The sequence below is a fragment of the Myxocyprinus asiaticus genome, chromosome 50 (genome assembly GCF_019703515.2).
Source record: "Myxocyprinus asiaticus isolate MX2 ecotype Aquarium Trade chromosome 50, UBuf_Myxa_2, whole genome shotgun sequence".
Taxonomy (NCBI): Eukaryota; Metazoa; Chordata; class Actinopteri; order Cypriniformes; family Catostomidae; genus Myxocyprinus; species Myxocyprinus asiaticus.
Window position 1 is genome coordinate 11,949,374 of NC_059393.1, and position 18,456 is coordinate 11,967,829.

Here is an 18,456-nt window from a genome sequence, read left to right on the forward strand (position 1 = left end):
TGTTGTTTTTTGTTTCAGAGCCCTGTACAGTGACAGTAGATGAAATGGACAAAAGGAATATACAATTGAAGAAGGGTGGAAAGGAAAAAATTTTTGCACCACATGGGGATTTTATCACCTTTGTGTGTCAGTGGTTCAAATATAAAAAAGGCAACACTCCCTTTAGACAAATGTGTCAAAATGGTGTGATGCCTCTTCCTGAGTGTGAATGACAATGTGAATACATTGCTGAAGCATCTGTTGCACCATGACCAAGCAACAACAACTGTAAAGATAATCTGAAAGGAAGGTAGATAACAGATACAGGTACATGAAATATGCTGTATTATTGTGGGTAAAAACATATAAACTTTTGTCTTTTGATTCGACTTGGCTTATAGTCTGTTAATATGAACACACAAAAATGTTATAGTATTGTATGCTTGTTAATAGTGTAAGTTAGGTTATTCCATATGCCTTCCCATGCAGAAATATGTGGCCATGAACTATAATTCAAACATTTTGGAAATGGGCTTTGTACATCAAATACACTCTGATTTGGGAAAATATATGTTGTTGCATACAGTATATGTGCAAGTATGTGACTTCTTTATACATGGTCTGTGATTGATATCTAGCAAACATATTTGTAAACTTATAATGATGATTTTATTTCTGTTAACATAAATATATTTATATATTAATTTATCATATACTGTATCTTCCCATAATAGGGTGGACATGTTAAGCTTGACCACATATGACTGAGACCACAAAATCAAAGAAAACATAAATAAAACAAAATAGTTACAAACTTCAAATAACTCAAAATAATTTAGCAGAATGACTGATGTCCACCTCGAGTGTGTGTGATGTAATTTCATAACAAAACCATAACAGGTTTCTTTATTGCTTTCATAACAGGTTTCTGTATGGGTTTAACCTAAAAAGGATGTAAATGTCAAATGGATCTGAAATATTAATTTACATTGGTGGAGGGGAATCCCTCAAATTCTGAGATGGCCTTCTCATTTCAAATGTCCACCACACACCACTGCTTTGCAGGTTCTCTGCACCTTAAGTGTATGAGAGATTTGAAATGCAACATTAGTTAAAATAGTTCAAATGTGATTCTTCTCTGAAATGGATTACTATTTTATGTACGTCATTGTACAAAAAAAAAAAAAAAAAAATTGAAATTATAATGAGCATTGATTATTTTAGATTATTTATTAGATTATATAAATGTTATTGAATGATTTCTGAAATAATCTCATATTTGACTAACGCATGCAGTACAATAGTATGCCCAGTATGTTGTTGTAAGTCATTTTGCAATGAAGCCTTCTGTAATATTAAAAGTCAGCCATTTCATTGGAACATGAATCGTTTCAGTTTACTGCATTAAATATGAATCTGTAGATGACAACTTGTTGTATCCTATAACATAAGTTCAGACTGCCTATCATTGTTTATATATTGTTGCATGTTCAGAAATAGGTTAAAAATAAATGTATATTTGCTTCTTTCCTATAGAAGTGACCTGTCAGGAGAAAGAACTCAATAATGTTCAGATTTTAGTTGGACATCCAGGTACCACTCCACCGTATAAATCTGGACAAATCTTGGTTTTTCGATGCACCGATGTGAATATGAATATGTACGGTCAATGAACAATTGAATGTCAGTCAAATGGAAAATGGGATAAGCCATATCCACAATGTGAAGTTAAGACATACTACTCTAATGTATTAGTTTTATGTATTATAATACACACAAAAATCCTGAACTGGCAAATATTAACTTTCTTTGACTTGACCTTTGACTGGTTAATGTGTTTACATGCTATGCAAAATCAGCATAATAGGCAAAATTCAACCTAAGCTGTTTGTGACACTGATAAAGGAATGCCATTTAATGCATTTACATGACCACACATGTTGTCGACTTGTTAAGCATTATCGGTGTAAGACGTGCATGTAGCCGCACTCTTTGTTAAAGACCCCATGAAACTGCTTGACAAGTACAGTTTTCTTTCCTGAGCTGAAATAGGAAGGTGGGACATATTAACAACCTGGTCTCACAGAGTCATGTTACTATACCTAAATATTTACAAAATGATTTTTACGTGGCTAGTTGTACCTATCGCAGATGTTTCCTGGTAAAATAAACACTAGAGGTGCTACAACAATGGCTGTTATTCCCTTTAAATCAAATCACAAGTAAAAAGTAGGGATACACCAATGTATCGGTCACCGATATTTATCATCCAATTAATGACCAAATAAAGCCACCACCCTTTCGGTTATAAGCATGAAAATGCTGATATGAAAAACCGATGGTTTATTTACAATTAATTATCAACACACTTTGTTAAAACTCTGTGAATTCAAATGCACAATCCAGAAATAATAATATCCCAAAAATTTAGAAGGGTTGGCACTCCAAAGAACATGTAATATTTAATTTAAGTGAAACCGGACTTCCCTCAATATCACGGTGTGACCCATTTGATTTCTACTGAAAATGTTCTAGTTTTAAGCGTTGTGGAGGAAGTCAAACCTCTTGACCAGACAGCCCCAACATTATAAACAGCCCAGAGGAGGAAAAGAGAGGTTACATTTTTCAAATTACACATCACCGCTAGGCTCACCCGGATGTGTCCTACAGCCAGCGGAGCCAATTGTGGGATTTGATGTAACTCTACCCAAGCTGAGTGAGATCAGGCAAGGGGTAGAAAAAGCCAAGACAACTAAAGCCCCAGGCCTGAAAGGGATACCTTATAGGTTGTATAAGAGGTGCCCAACAGTTCTTACACTGTAATGGAGACTACTGTGAGTTTCCTGCAAGAAGCAGCGCATACCCCCGGAATGGTGAATGGTAGTGGCCATCTTTATACCCAAAGAACAGGAATCCACCAACATAAGTCAGTTTAGGAGTATTGCTCTGTAGCAAATTAGCTTCAAAAGGGAATTATTTATAATTAATTATAACTGGTTATAATTAATAATAAATATTTAGATTAGATCTTAGAATTAACTGTAGCAGAATCGATATTACAATTATCTGATCTGTCCGTCCACCGAGCATACAATATAATTATTCATCAATTCTAGGAAGATTACTTTCCTGGCCAAGGAACAATAGCCTTCCTACTTATACAGTGCTAGCAGTAGTTTAGCATGTAGCAAGGAGCAACATTCAGTGACTTTGAATTGTGAGCGGAACACAGAGACAATCAATTGTGAATATAAGGGATTTAATAAATGAAACTATAACTAACATACAAACAAACTAAGCAAAACATACATATATAGAATGAAGGAAAGTAAGGAAAGGAGAGAGAAGAGCAAAGAATGGCAGTATTTCACATCAATTAACCACAACCTAAATGAGAATCATCAGAGGCACAATTCACCTTAAAAGGGGTTCAAACTTAAACGCGCATCTAATCAGTTGTAAATGGTTACTTGCATTGGTTTGTTGCTGAATAAGAGTCTTGATGCGGTAGACGAGGTTCTCGACGATTTCTTTAGGAGTGAGTTGAAGAAGTCCACAGCAAATCCACAAAGTTATTTGAAGGTAAACACTGCCAGAAGGTTGAACTCAAGAGGAGAGTTTTGGAGTGTGTTGGTCTCAAGAAGAAGAGTTTTGAGCGATGATTAGTCTGCGTTCTGGAGTTTTAATAGTTCATTGCCGCACCCATTTTGTGGGTGGAGTGGCCAATCAGAGGCATGCATTTTGAGCGGGAGAGACATCCTTTGTCTCCGTTTATGGCCCATTCGCATTTTATTGCTGATCTGGACCGCTAGTGCAGCTTTTAATTCAAAACATAGTAAGAATTGTTCGATGCATTTCACGATCACATGGTGTACATTATTGTGTGAGAAATAAAGAGAAGATCATTTTGATACCAAGAAGGTAACCTCCAGACGATATTAAAGCAGAGATACACTCATACACTTGAATATAGGCATTTAACGTCTAACTAATACAAGTAAAGGGTTTTAACTAAGTTAATATAATAGGGGAATATACATACGACACACGCATATAGCAGATACATTTATAACTGCTTACTATGGCCTAAATAGAGAAAATGTCTTTAGGTGTGTGTGTGACGTGTATTGGAATTACTGGAGACAGACAACTGCTCTGGTGCCTGGCATGGGGGTCACCCCCCTTTCTGTGGAATGTGTTTGAAGCTTGATGGAGACACTCCAGAGGCGACCTGTTTTAGCATCCTTTTGATAGTGATAAAGACCATCTGCAATTTAGCACCCATATAAATGTAAACACGGAGGCCAGGTCAGTAATTTATATGCAAATGTCAAAAGGCTAAAAGGGTTTTTTTTAAACAAAGTGTAATTAGCCATCACTGATCTTACACAGACGTTACAGCTCTATTGAATGTGGAGGGAAAGTTTTTCTTTTCGGTGGTAGCAAGGAGGATGTCTGATTACCTCCTGAAGATTAGATACATAGACACAAGCTGCCAGAAGGTAGGCATACCTGGCTTTCCTGGATGTATGGAGCATGTGTCAGTAATATGGGAGCAGATCCAGTCTGCCAAGAGAGACAAGAAAGACCTCCATGTAGTCTGGCTGGACCTGGCAAATGCCTATGGATCGATTACACACCAGCTCGTCAGCTATGCACTGGAGTTTTTACATGTACCTGAGTGTATTAAGAGCTTGGTAGATAGTTACTAGGGGGACCTGAAAATATGTCATGCAATACAGGATTACATAACTGGATGGCAGCAACTGGAAAAAGGAATTGCGATGGGATGTTCAATCTCTCCCATCCTGTTCACAGCTGCATTCGAGATCATCCTAATTGGAGCCAGACAGTTGGCCTGAGGAATCCGTGCACCATTGGGGTGAGATTTCCAGCACTGTGCAGCTATATGGATGATGTCACAAGCATCCTCCAAACTGCTGCATGTACAAACAGGCTCTAAAAAAGTCTGGAAGAGCTTCTGCCATGGGCCAGTATGAAGATCAAGCCAGCCAAGTCATGTATCCTTTCTATTCATAAGGAGATTAGAAGTGACCAGATATATTGTTTGAGGTGGATGGTGAAAGAATCCCGGTGCTGGCAGAACAGCCCATTCAATATTTAGGGAGAGAATACACAGCAGAAACGTCAGATAAACACATGGCAGGGTTGGTTCTGAAGCAGCTGAAAGAAGGCTTGGATAAGATAGATAGTTGTCATCTCCCAGGTAAATACAAGATCTAGTGTTACCAGATTACATTGTATCATCCCCTGATGTGGCCACTAAAATGTGTGAGATCACTGCAGCGGCAGTGGCAAGAATGGACACCAAGGCCAACAGTTACACCAAGAAGTGGCTGGGCTTGCCACGTTGTTTTTCAGACATAGCATTATTTGGAAGAAATGCCTTACAACTACCATTAAAGTTCATCACCCTGGAATACAAGCAGGAGAAGATCAGGCTGTTTTTAGAACTAAGGGAATAGACTGTCCAGTCAGTCAGGGCTTGTCAAGCCCAGGACCGAACAGACCGCGTCTTGAAGACAGAAGAGGCTGTAACAGGGCAGTTTCAAGACAGAAGCAACAAGAGATTTTTAGAAGAACCCAATCAGGAATAGCAGGCCTTGGATGGGGGATGGCTCCCAAACGGTGGTCAGCAGACTCTAAAAAACAGAAGAAAGCGATGGTAGTGACAGAAGTAACTGAGAACTACCTAAGAAGGGTATATGATTCGAGCAGTCAGCCAGAAGCAGCAGCAAGGGCTCTGGACAGTATGGGAAATTGCATCTAATAGAGTTTTAGGATGGGCTGACCTGTGGAAGATACGCCAGGCCAGGCAAAAATTTCTAATAAGATCCACCTATGACACTCTTTCAAGCATTAGATTTCGTAAAATTATTCGGTACAATGGGGCTAAAGGCACCCCTTTAGGAAGTTTGCTTTTTCCATGGTCACAAAATGTATCAAGGTAAAAAAAAAAAATATATTTATTTTTATTGAATATTGATGGAGCAACATAATTTGTCTGAAAAGATATAATAACAGATGGTTTTGCCGAGCTATGTCGGAACTATGCCATGTGGAGAAGTCCCATGGTAGGTCCTACCCTACAGGGGAGGAGTTACTACAAGCATGGAGACTGGGGCAGAGGGGCCTTTGCCCAAGGAAGATGCAGTTTGCCAACAGGGAAATGAATTAGCGGAAGATATACGTCGCATGGGGTTACCTACGGGGAACCGCCACATGCAGAGCACCTACCCCAGTACAGGGCCTTAGTTAGCACATGTACTGGGCCGGCAGCGAGTCTCTCTGAACACTCGTCTGCCACAGGGCTCGGAGGAAATCAACCAGGGAACACAGTTTGTGAACACTACTGGGAGTTAACGGTGCACGTCTTCAGCTCAGGGGAGGTGAAAGGCACTATGCACAAGCGATACACCTGGCCGGCTGTCCTGGACTTAGCTGCTTGTGCGTGCCACTACACAGGATGAAACCGGTTCCACCCGGCGGTTGTAGAACCTCGCAAAGGTGTTGGGTGTTGCCCAGCCCACTGCTCTGCAAATGTCTGTTAAAGAGGTGCCCTGGTCAAGGCCAAGGAGGCTGCTACACCCCTGGTAGAATGGGCTCGTAGCCCTACCAGGGGCGGCACATCCTGGGCGTGATATGCCATAGTTATGGCGTCAATGAGCCAGTGGGCGATACTCTGCTTGGAGACAGCGCTTCCTTTCCGCTGTCCACCAAAGCAGACAAAGAGTTGCTCAGAGACCCTAAAGCTCTGCGTGCGATCCAAATAGATGCGTAAAGCGTGCACCGGACACAGCAACGTTAGGGCTTCCTGAGGCAGCGCTTGCAGGTTCACCACCTGGTCCCTAAAAGGGGTCATGGGAACCTTGGGCACGGTCGGGGTCTCAGGATCACGTGAAAGTAGCCCAGACTGAACTCCAGGCATGTTTTGCTGACAGAGAACGCTTGCAGGTCTCCTACCCTCTTGATGGAAGTGAGCGCAGTCAGGAGGGCAGTCCTCAAGGAGAGTGCCTTAAGCTCAGCTGACTGCAAAGGCTCAAAAGGGGCTCTCTATAGACTCTGAAGAACTACAGAGAGGTCCCATGAGGGAAGGAGGCACGGTCTGAAGGGATTCAGCCTCCTGGCACCTCTCAGGATCTTGATGATCAGGCCATGCTTCCCTAAGGACTTACCATCCACTGTGTCGTGGTGTGCTGCTATAGCGGCTACATACACCTTCAAGGTGGAAGTGGACAGCCGCCCTTCCAACCTCTCCTGCATGAAGGAAAGCACCGATCCAACTGCACATCTCTGGGGGTCTTCCCGTCGGGAAGAACACCACTAAGTGAACAGACACCACTTAAAGGTATACAGGCACCTCGTAGAGGGGGCCCTAGGCTGAGTGATCGTGTCTACCACCACGGGTGGTAGACTGCTTAGGTCTTCCACGTACCATCCAGGGGCCAGACATGGAGATTCCAGAGGTCTGGTCGTGTGTGACAGATGGTGCCCCGTCCCTGAGAAAGAAGGTCCTTCCTCAGGGGAATTCGTTGGGGGGGCTGTCGCAAGGAGTGTGAGTTCCGAGAACCACGTCTGGGTGGGCCAGTAGGGTGCTACTAGGATGACCTGTTCCTTGTCCTCCCTGACCTTGCACAGGGTCTGTGCAAGTAGGCTCACTAGGGGAAATGCATATTTGCGCAGTCCAGGGGGCCAGCTGTGTGCCAGCGCATCTATACCGAGAGGTGCCTCGGTCAGGGCGTACCAGAGCGGGCAGTGGGAGGATTCTTTGGAGGCAAACAGGTCTACCTGTCCGAATCGACTCCAGATCAGCTGGACCACCTGAGGGTGGAGTCTCCACTCTCCCCTGAGGGTAACCTGCCGTGACAGCACATCCGCTGCAGTGTTGAGGTCGCCTGGGATGTGAGTGGCTTGCAGCGACTTGAGGTGCTGCTGACTCCAGAGGAGGAGACAGCGGGCGAGTTGTGACATACAGCGGGAGCGCAGACCGCCTTGAGGGTTGACATATGCTACCATTGCCATGTTGTCTGTCTGAACTAACACGTGCTTGCCCTGGATCAACGGCTTGAACCTCCGCAGGGCGAGCAGAATTGCCAGCAACTCGAGGCAGTTGATGTGCCAACGCAGCCACGGGCCCATCCATAAGCCGGTGGCTGCGTGCCCGTTGCAAACAGTGCCTCAGCCTGTCTTGGAGGCATTTGTCGTGACCACGACACACCTGGAGACCTGCTCTAGGGGAACGCCTGCCTGTAGAAATGTGAGGTCGGTCCAAGGGCTGAAGAGGTGGTGACAGATTGGCGTGATGACCACACGATGTGTCCCACGGTGCCATGCCCATCTCGGGACTCAAGTCTGAAGCCAGTGCTGAAGTGGTCTCATATGCATCAACCCGAGCGGAGTGGCCACCGCTGAGGATGTCATATGCCCCAGGAGCCTCTGAAAGTATTTAAGTGGAACTGCTGTTTTCTGTTTGAATGCCTTTAAACAGGTCAGCACCGACTGTGCACGCTCGTTCGTGAGGCGCGCTGTCAACTAGACTGAGTCCAACTCCAAACCGTGAAAAGAGATGCTCTGAACTGGGAGGAACTTGCCCTTTTCCCAGTTTGCCCGAAGCCCTAGTCGACTGAGGTGCGAGAGCACCAGGTCCCTGTGTGCACACAACATATCCCGAGAGTGAGCAAGGGTTAGCCAATCGTCGAGATAGTTGAGAATGCAAATGTCCACCTCCCTTAACGGGGCAAGAGCTGCCTCTGCGACCTTCGTGAAGAAGCAAGGGGACAAGGACAGACCGAAAGGAAGGACCTTGTACTGATATGCCCGACCCTTGAATGCAAAATGCAGGAAGGGTCTGTGTCGAGGTTGAATCGAGACGTGGAAGTACGCGTCCTTCAGGTCTACCGCCGCGAACCAATCTTGATGCCAGATGCTCACCAGAATGCATTTTTGCGTCAGCATCTTGAACGGGAGTCTGTGTAAAGCCCGGTTCAGTACTCGCAGGTCCAAGATTGGCCAAAACCCACCGCCTTTTTTCGGTACAATGAAGTAGGGGCTGTAAAACCCCTTCTTCATCTCGGCCAGAGGGACAGGTTCTATCGCATCCTTCTGTAGGAGGGTAGTGATCTCATAGGATTTTTATCCTTCACCGAGGTGAAGTGGATGCCGCTGAACCTGGGCGGACACCTGGTGAACTGAATTGCGTAGCCAAGTCGGACGGTCCGGATCAGCCATCCCGACGGATTGGAAAGTGCAAGCCATGCATCCAAGCTCCGAGCGAGAGGGACCAAAGGGACAATCTCTTCGGACGTCCTGGAAGGTGGGGCCTCGCGGCGGGGCAGAGCCCGAGGTGCCACGCCATGTTGTTGCCGTGCTGAGTCTAGGGACATTGAAGCACTTACCTGGCTCCTTGTGACCACCCCCGGAACAGCCTGGGATGAGGGAGGATGAGGCCTGTCCTCGTGACCCGTGGAGACTGTCACATCGGGGGCGGATTTGTGCCACAGCTGGGCATGCAGGGGCGGGGAGACCGCCGATGGAGTGCCAACCCTGCAAGGATGAAAAGGTGGACGGTGGTCGTGATGACGGCTGTGCACACTGGTTATATGGCCCAGGGAATGAGGAAACCGCTCTTTTGCTGAACTGTTGGGTACCGCAGCCACTTGGGCATGTGGCGAAATTAAATGAAAAAGCAACAAAAGATTCTCCTCCCGGCCCTCCACCAGGGGATGGAGTGGTTTGCTTACCAGCTCCAAGGTGGGTTTCGTCGTCCCTGGGTCACCCGTCTCTGGGGCGTTTCGAAGACTTCCGTGGGTTCTAGGCGGCCGGCTGTGAGACGGGTGGCATCTGCTTCCTGCAGGGGGCTCCACGCCGGGGCCGTGCCGATGGGGCGGGCTGCGGTGGAGCCGGTCCAGTCACTGCAGAGGGATGCCCTTGGCCACGAGCAGGCAGGGTGCGGGATCTTGAGCCGCGCCGGGGCAGGATGTGCCGGATAGCCTCCGTCTGCTGCTTCACCGTCGAGAACTGCTGGGCAAAGCGCCTTATCCACCGGGGGAATCGCTGAACAGCCCCTGGCCACCCCGCCATCGAGGGTAGTGAGGGCGGGGGAGCTGAAAGACCGGGACCGGGCAGTAAAAGGTGCCTCCCACGATTTTGTCAGCTCCTCATGCACTTCCGGGAAGAAAGGGACTGGAGCAGGACGTGGCTGCTTTGAGCGGCGCCGCGAGCACAGGAACCAATCATCGAGCCACAAAGGTTCAGGGGAGAGCAGAGGTTTCCACTCTAGCCCGACGCTCGCGGCCGCCCAGGAAAGCATGTCCGTCATTTCTGCATCAGCCTGTGACTGGGCAACCATCCCCGAGGGGGTGAGCCCAGCTGAGGCTTCTGCGTCCGACAGGACGAGCCCGCTCTCCGATGCTGCGCTCGAGAGCTCATCAGCTTCGCGGGCTCCGAACAAGAGGTCGAACTCGCCTTGAGATGAGCCGGCGGACTCATCCGGAAGCCCGATCAGGGCAGACGAGCGTGCTGGGGAATGGGAGGTCCGTGGGGGGATACCCGGCGGAGGTGGTCCCATTTGGGTCCCCAAATCACCCCCAGTGCTAGCCGCACTAGCCTTATACATGTAGGTAGAAGGACCGAGGCGGGGAGCTGCTGGGGATGGCACCGCAACGTTGCCATGGTCATGTTCTCGCAGTGCGTACATGATCCATCCATGCTGTCTCCGCGTGGGTAGCGCCCAGACACGAAAGACAGCGATCGTGACCATCCGAAGTTGAGAGGTAACGACCGCAACCAAGAATAACACACAAACAGAAAAGCATCTTTAAAAAGATGCGTCTTTAAAAAGACGTTCCATGTGTGCCGCTCTTTTGGAGAAATATACTCTTTGCGCCCAGGGGTATTCTCTGCAGTGCACCAGTGCAGAGGAGGGAGAAGCCGCTGAAATGCGCCATCAGATCCAGCAGAGGTGAATGACCATTCAGCTCAGTAAACATCGACCGTTCGGCTCCGAAGAGAAAATCTGAATGAATGGTTGCATACCAGCTCCTTTTATACCCGTATGTCTGGGGGAGTGGTATGCAAATATCACTCGCCAATTTTCATTGGCCTTTTATCAAAGACCAGAGGTGTCTAGGGCTCCAAAGAGTGACCCCTAGTGTCACTACATCGACACAACGTCGAGTGAGTGACAGATAGGGAACCCTTGTATTCTCTTTGTTTATGTTTTACTTTAAAGGTATTGGGGGTCAATTTTGACCCCACACACTGTGTGATTGTACTGAAATTAGGATTTATATATATATATATATATATATATATATATATATACTGTATATATATATATATATATATATATATATATATATATATATATATATATATATATATATAATATCACTTTCTTCAATTATTTAAAAACTGTACATTTGTGCTGTTTCTTTTTTTGTTTTTTGTTTTTTGTTTTTTTTTTATTGTTTTTGTGTTTTGCCTGATTTACCTAAAAAAAATAAAATAAAAAAAACTTTTTAAGTAAAATTAAGTGAAATTACAATATATAACCAGCAGGTGGATGAAGAGGACCATTCAATTAATTTAATTTTATTAATTTTATTTATTTATCACACATTATACATTTGCACATATACAGTGAAATTCTTTTTTTTCACATATCCCAGCTAAGCTGGGGTCAGAGTGCAGGGTCAGAGTGCAAAATTGCTGAAATCCAGTCATATGTCTGGATGTGGCAAACTGATTTTTTAATTTTTTTTAATCTACCTCTTACCTAAGTAATGCATTTGGATGTATATTTAGTTGTATATTTATATGTTTTAATAATGTTTTAATATGTTTTAATAATATATTTATATATTTTTAGTTAGCCGGACAACTTTCATAATTATAGTCATTAGCTCCGCCCAACATGTGACTGGCACCAAAATTGTGCAACATCATGTCAAGACATTGTAGATACTAAATTGCAAACAAATTATTTAAAAAATCTAAATATTTTGAATGGTGTTGCCAAGGCGCTGCATTAGATTTATGGCTAAAACTGTGAAATTAGAAGTTCCTTATATTTTCTGTGTGCATTGTATGATTTTGATGTAAATTCAGCTGTATGTTTGGTAATGGGGGCTGATCACATTGATGTGGCTATTATGGGTCACGGTCATAGTGTCACCAACTGGCAGTAGGAAGTATGGCACTTTTAACAGACTTTGAAATAGCCCTCTTATGTTTACATTAATTGCTTCAAAATTCTTTAGAATAATGTCAAGATGTAAAATTGTAAAGGGATATTTGATATCTTAAACAATGTTGCCATGGCAATTCATTAAATGTTATTATTCCTTTCTTCCTATATTTGGGTGTTCTTTTGAGACAAATTTCATAAAATTTTGCACACACATCAGAGTTATTGGCCATTAGGGCTGGGCAAAAGTTTATGCATGGGCGTGTAGGGGGGACTGTGTAGTGCCCCATTAAAGTGGGCATATAAGACGGCCTCTGTAGCACCCCCATTTTCACCTACAGTCACCAAACTTGGTACATATATAGTTCTCATCAAGCCGGACATAATTATAGTCATTAGGTCTGACCAACAGGACATCACCATTTTGAATTATTTTGAATATTGTAGTCATTGAACTTTTAAATACTCCTAGGTAATTCATGAAACTGTCACCACATTTAGATAAACATTATGCCAAGACATTGAAGATGCTAAATTGCAAACAAATTTTGATATATCAAACGGTGTTGCCATGGCGATGCATTAAATTAATGGTGAAAAATGGGAAACAGGAAGTGTCTCATATCTTCTGTGTGCATTGACAAATTTAGATCAGACTTGAGTAGTATGTTTGGTCATATTGGCTAATCGCATTGATGTGGCTACTGTTGGTCACGTTTGTAGCGCCACCAACTGACAACAGGAAGTGTGACACTTTGTGTGACTTTGAAATACTCCTCTTATATTTACCCTCTCAAATGCATGCACCCACCATGCTTTGTTTTCCTAGATCCACCAGGAGGCGATGGCGCCATAGTGCTTAGGCCCGTCATCACTGCTTGCAGCTATATTTATTATTATTATTCTTTTTAAGGTTTTTGGTACTTTGGGGGTATTTAAAATGCATGAAAATTCTTGAAAGTTTGCACACATATCAGACTCGTCGGCCATTAGGGCTGGGGAAAGTTGCAGGGAGGGCGTGCTCGACTTTTTAAGGTATATCGATATATTTTCAAATGAGATATGCAATAGGATGAGACAATACTGTTTGTATCGATATAGTTTTATGTTAGGTTATATAACCCGTTTCTTCCGTAAAGCCGTGCCATGTTTGCATCTCTCTGACACTCTCTGCGCAACCCTGCCCAATCTCTCTCTGTGTCTCCAAGCCCCCACACACTCACAAGTTATCCTGCAACTTGGAGAGAGCCACAGCGCTGTCACACTGCCAAAAAAGACCTGGTTAGTAAAAAGAAAAACAATGGTTCAATTATTTGGAGGTGGTTTGGATTTAAAAGATCAGATGAGCAGCAAAACAGCTGTGCGCTGTTTGACTGGCAGGTAGCTTGTGTGTGTGTGGTGTGCTTTACATGCACATGTGCTCTGAGAACGCTCACACCTAAACAATCAAATACATTTCAAAATTCTGCCAAAATGCCCATCTTGGTGAGGTGTTCATGTAAACCCAAAGAGTGATGTCTAAAGTGAATGTAAACATTGGGTGAAAAGCTGATTTGTATCGAAATGTATGACTTGTAAGTTTAAATGTAACCTAATAGACCTGTCGCTATCTAGTGTATCCTTATTATTAATCAAACAACAATAACAAGAAAACTACTGTAATTATGAGTCAACGGAGTTGAGATCCATGTGCAGCTTTAATAATAATAAACGTAGTAATACAGACAGGCATGGGTTCAATCACCATTAACAGTAATATCCAAGGTCATCCAGAGAGGTGGTCAATAAACAGGCAAGAGGTCAGGGCAGGCGGCAGATAATCACAGGTTATATCCAGGAAATCAAGGCAGTAATAGTAGGCAGGCAGCAACGGGTAAAATCAGGGTAAACACAGGAAATGCAATAAACTCAGGGAATGCTCAGAAATGTCAGCCAGGGCAAAACAAGACTTCGCAATGAAAGAGAGTGAGTGTGAGACATAAATAGCTGAATAGACTGGAAACAGTTGAACAGGTAATCTTTGCCAGGTATGGGGATTATGGGAAATGGAGTCCAGAGGGTTAAAGTCAATCCCCAGGTGATGGAGCCCTCTGGTGGTGAGTGGGAGAAAAGGCGGGATTCATGACAAAACCACTCACTGCTCTTAGCTGGATAACAGTACTTGTATAACTCTAGTATAAAAAGTATTAAAGTATTATTCATTCAAGGAAGACCAGTAGTAGTTTGATGTCAAATTCATTCTGAATGTTTAATTGAATACTTGATACCGTTAAATGCTTTAAAAACTGTTAAAAAGCACTGTTTTCTTAATTTGTATTTTTTGTTCAATAGTGTTTTATTTATTCTTTTCTTTTGTTATTACTGACTGTTTAATACTCTTGAATAATAACTTGAGAACTTATTTTTTATAATTAACAAATTAGTTAGTGTTAGGCTATTATTTGTTGTGGTATTGAAGCTGGTATCACAAATCATCATTGAAATTTTAGTATTGTGATAAATGTATATATTGTGTATGGTAGATCTTGCTGCAATAACATGATGAAAAAGTAGATCTTATTCCATAGAAGTGTGAGCAACCCTGCTGTAAATGATGGTGATGGATGCTTTCCTTTATTTGACTACCGTGCATACATGTAACATAAAATAACCTCCCCTACACAGCGCAGTTTACATTTCTGTCCCAGAGAATCTAGTTGATTTTAGAAAACATACAACAGAAACTCTGACATGTTACTTGAGCATAACTAATACATTTTCACCTACAGTCACCAAAATTGGTACATATATAGTTCTCGTCAAGCCAGACAACTTTCATAATTATAGTCATTAGGTCCACCCAATAGAAAGTCGGCCATTTTGGATTTTTTGAATATTGCAGTCTCTGAACTTTTAAATACTCCTCCAAGGGGATTCATGTGACTGTCACCAAATTTAGGCAACCTTATGCCAAGACACTGAAGATGCTAAATTGTGACTGATTTTTGATATATCGAATGGTGTTGCCATGGCGAAGCAATAAATTAAAGGAAAAAGTGGGAAACGGAAAGTGTCCCATATTTTCTGTGTGTATTGTGTGATTTAAATCATTTTGGTGCTGTCTGATTGTTCATGGGGGCTGATCGCATTGATGTGGCTATTGTGGGTCATGGTCGTAGCTCCACCAACTGACAACAGGAAGTGTAATCCCCATCCATTAACTGGATCTATAACTCTACTCTCTCCTCTTCACCAATAGCTGGTGTGTGGTGAGCGTAGCGCACTATGGCTGCCGTCGCATAATCCAGATGGATGCTGCATACTGGTGGTGGTTGAGGAGAGTCCCCTGTTCACTGTGTAAAGTGCTTTGAGTGTAGTGTCAAAAAAGCGCTATATAAATTCATTCAAGTATGACTAACATTTTGCAGAGATGAGAGGCAATGGATCAAATCACATGCTTTGTTTAATGGAAATGAAGAAGGCAATACAATAAACATAGAGGAATACAAAGAACTAAATATACACATTTAAACATTACATTTTAACATAAGATCAAGAACCGGCCATGAGTGCATGAAACAAGAGGGTATATATATATATATATATATATATATATATATATATATATATATATATATATATATATATATATACACACACGGATGACTGGTGAGGGAACAGGGAACAGCTGAAGAAGATGGGGAACAGATGGATGTAATGAGGGCAGTGCATCATGGGAATTGTAGTATAGGGCAAACTACAGAAGACAATAACTGTGTCAAAATAAGAGTCCTTATGAACAGAGTGGTGATGATGAAGACAAAGTGGCAGCAGTGAATAAAATGATGACATGACAGATCCCCCCGCCCAAAGGGCAACTCCTGGTGCCCAAAGCAGGATGAGGAGGGCAGGATGAAGCAGATGATGAGGAAGGATCCAGGAGATGATTATGAGGCCAAGAAGGAATTGGCAGATGATCAGGTGGCCAAGGAGGAGTCTGCAGATGATCAGGAGGCCTGGGAGGTGACCACAGGGCAGGAACTCGGTCAGGAGGCCTGGGAGGCAGCCACAGAGCAGGGACAGGGTCAGGATTCCTGGGAGGTGGCTCCAGGAAGGAAATAGGATCTGGTAATTTGGTCGCTGGAGTTGGAGACTTAGGGGTCGGAGCCATAGGTGGATCCGCAGGCGGAGCAGCAGGACTTGGGATTTGGGATCCAGAGGTGGAGACAGGGGTGACTATGGAGATGGATCTGGAGACAGAGAGGGCAGAGCCGTTGGAGGCGGAGTCTCAGGATGAAGAGTGAGCGAAGTCGCAGGAAGAGCAGGAGTTTGAGAGTCAGGAGGTGGAGCTGCTGGAGGATCCAAGACTGGACACTCAGGAGGAGGAACCGGAATGGGGTCAGGCGGAGCCACAGGAGGATGGAGGATTGGGACTCAGGAGGAGGAACCAGAGGTGGAGCAGGAGGAGCCACAGAAGGATTGGGGATTTGAGATTTAGGAGGTGGAGACAGCAGCAGAGCAGGCTAAGCCGTAGGAGGTGGAGTTTCAGGAGAGGATGGAGTGTCAGGAGGCGTAGCAGATAGAACCGCTGGAGGTGGAGTTTCTGGGGATGAGGGAGGAGCTGTGGAAGACTCTGAGGGCGGAGCCGAGGGAGGCTCGATGAAGGCAGGCAGAGCCGAGGGAGGGTCAAGGGGCAGAGCCATGGAAGGCGGAGCCGTGAGAGGCGAAGCCATGGAAGGCGGAGCCGTGAGAGGTGAAGCCATGGAAGGCGGAGCCGTGAGAGACTCGAGGGGTGAAGCCATGGAAGGCTCGAAGAGAGCTGGCAGTGACTGGAAACTGACCTCCATGGTTGAGAGCACTGGCAGTGACTGGGGAGTAACCTCCGTGGTTGTGAGCATGGGCAGTGATAGGGGAACGATCTCCATGGTCATGGGTACTGGCAGTGACTGGGGAGTAACCTCTGTGGTCGTGAGCATGGGTAGTGATAGGGGAATGATCTCCGTGGTCATGGGCACTGGCAGTAACTGGGGAGTAGGAGCCCTTCTTCTCCTCTTCCGCTCCCAGACAGCCATGAGCACAGCTGTGGGAGGCTCGAAGGGCGGAGCCACAGAAGGCAGGACCGTGATAGGCTCGAGGGGTGGAGCCACGGAAGGCAGGGCCGTGATAGGCTCGAGGGGTGGAGCCACGGAAGGCAGGGCCGTGATAGGCTCGAGGGGTGGAGCCACGGAAGGCGGAGCCGTGAGAGGCTTGATGAGGGAAGGCTCCAGGGCTACTGAGGCAGGACGACCGACAAACTGGTCTCCGCTGATGGGGCTCAGAGATCACTGGAACCATAGTGGCCAAGAAGAAGAAGTGAGTGGTGGTGGTGTAGTGGGCTAAAGCACATAACTGGTAATCAGAAGGTTGCTGGTTCAATTCCCACAGCCATCACCATTGTGTCCTTGAGCAAGGCACTTAACTCCAGGTTGCTCCAGGGGGATTGTCCCTGTAATAAGTGCACTGTAAGTCGCTTTGGATAAAAGCATCTGCCAAATGCGTAAATGTAAATGTATAAATGTAGAAACAAGAGGGTATATATACACACAGATGACTGATGAGGGAACAGGGAACAGCTGAGGAAGATGGGGAACAGATGGATGTGATGAGGGCAGTGCATCATGGGAATTGTAGTATGGGGGCAAACAACAGAAAACAACAACCGTGTCAAAATAAGAGTCCTTATGAACAGAGTGGTGATGATGAAGAAGATGATGAACACAGCTTCCACAGCTATCATGATATACATCATGATGGCGCCGCGGATGGCCGCCTCGGTGTGGAGCGCTTCTATTGTTTTGTTATTTTTGTTTGTTTGTCCTGTGTTTGGTAATCTTTTTTCAGTCAGTTTTACCAGAGACGAACTGCTGAACATTCGACAGCATACACCAGTCAATATTTTGCCGGATTTTGAATATTCGGACATTTTGTTTGACATTCTAGTCGGAGGTGCGGCTGTGTTGTTTAAATGTGCTAGGAGACGCAGGCGAGGGAGACGAGCAGGCGCGCTGGTCAGGCTCTGTCGGCGCGGCTTTCGAACAATGCTACCGAGCATTCATCTAGCAAATCTCTGCTCTCTCCCTAACAAAACTGATGAACTACATCTCCTCACCCGCACAAACAAGGACTTTTCAAACTCTGCTGCCTTGTGCTTCACAGAAACTTGCCTGAGTGAAGCCATTCCGGACAGCACGTTACATATGCATCGCGGAGTTAACGGGGAAAACGAGAGGCGGTGGAACATGCTTTTATAT

At 44.8% G+C, this 18,456-nt stretch overlaps 1 protein-coding gene across 3 annotated transcripts in view; it reads left to right on the forward strand.

Annotated features, from left to right (window-relative positions):
- Window positions 1-18,456, forward strand: part of LOC127438634 (complement factor H-like) — a 56,811-nt gene that overhangs the window by 24,428 nt on the left and 13,927 nt on the right. For 2 of the 3 annotated variants that reach the window (XM_051694340.1, XM_051694337.1), the window contains exon 8: window positions 19-1,365. The exons of the other annotated variant lie outside the window; for it this stretch is intronic. In XM_051694340.1, the coding sequence (XP_051550300.1) occupies window positions 19-212 (194 nt within the window). In that variant the 3' untranslated portion in view covers window positions 213-1,365. Of the gene's footprint in view, window positions 1-18; window positions 1,366-18,456 lie in introns of those variants that run through there. 3 annotated transcript variants of the gene reach the window in all.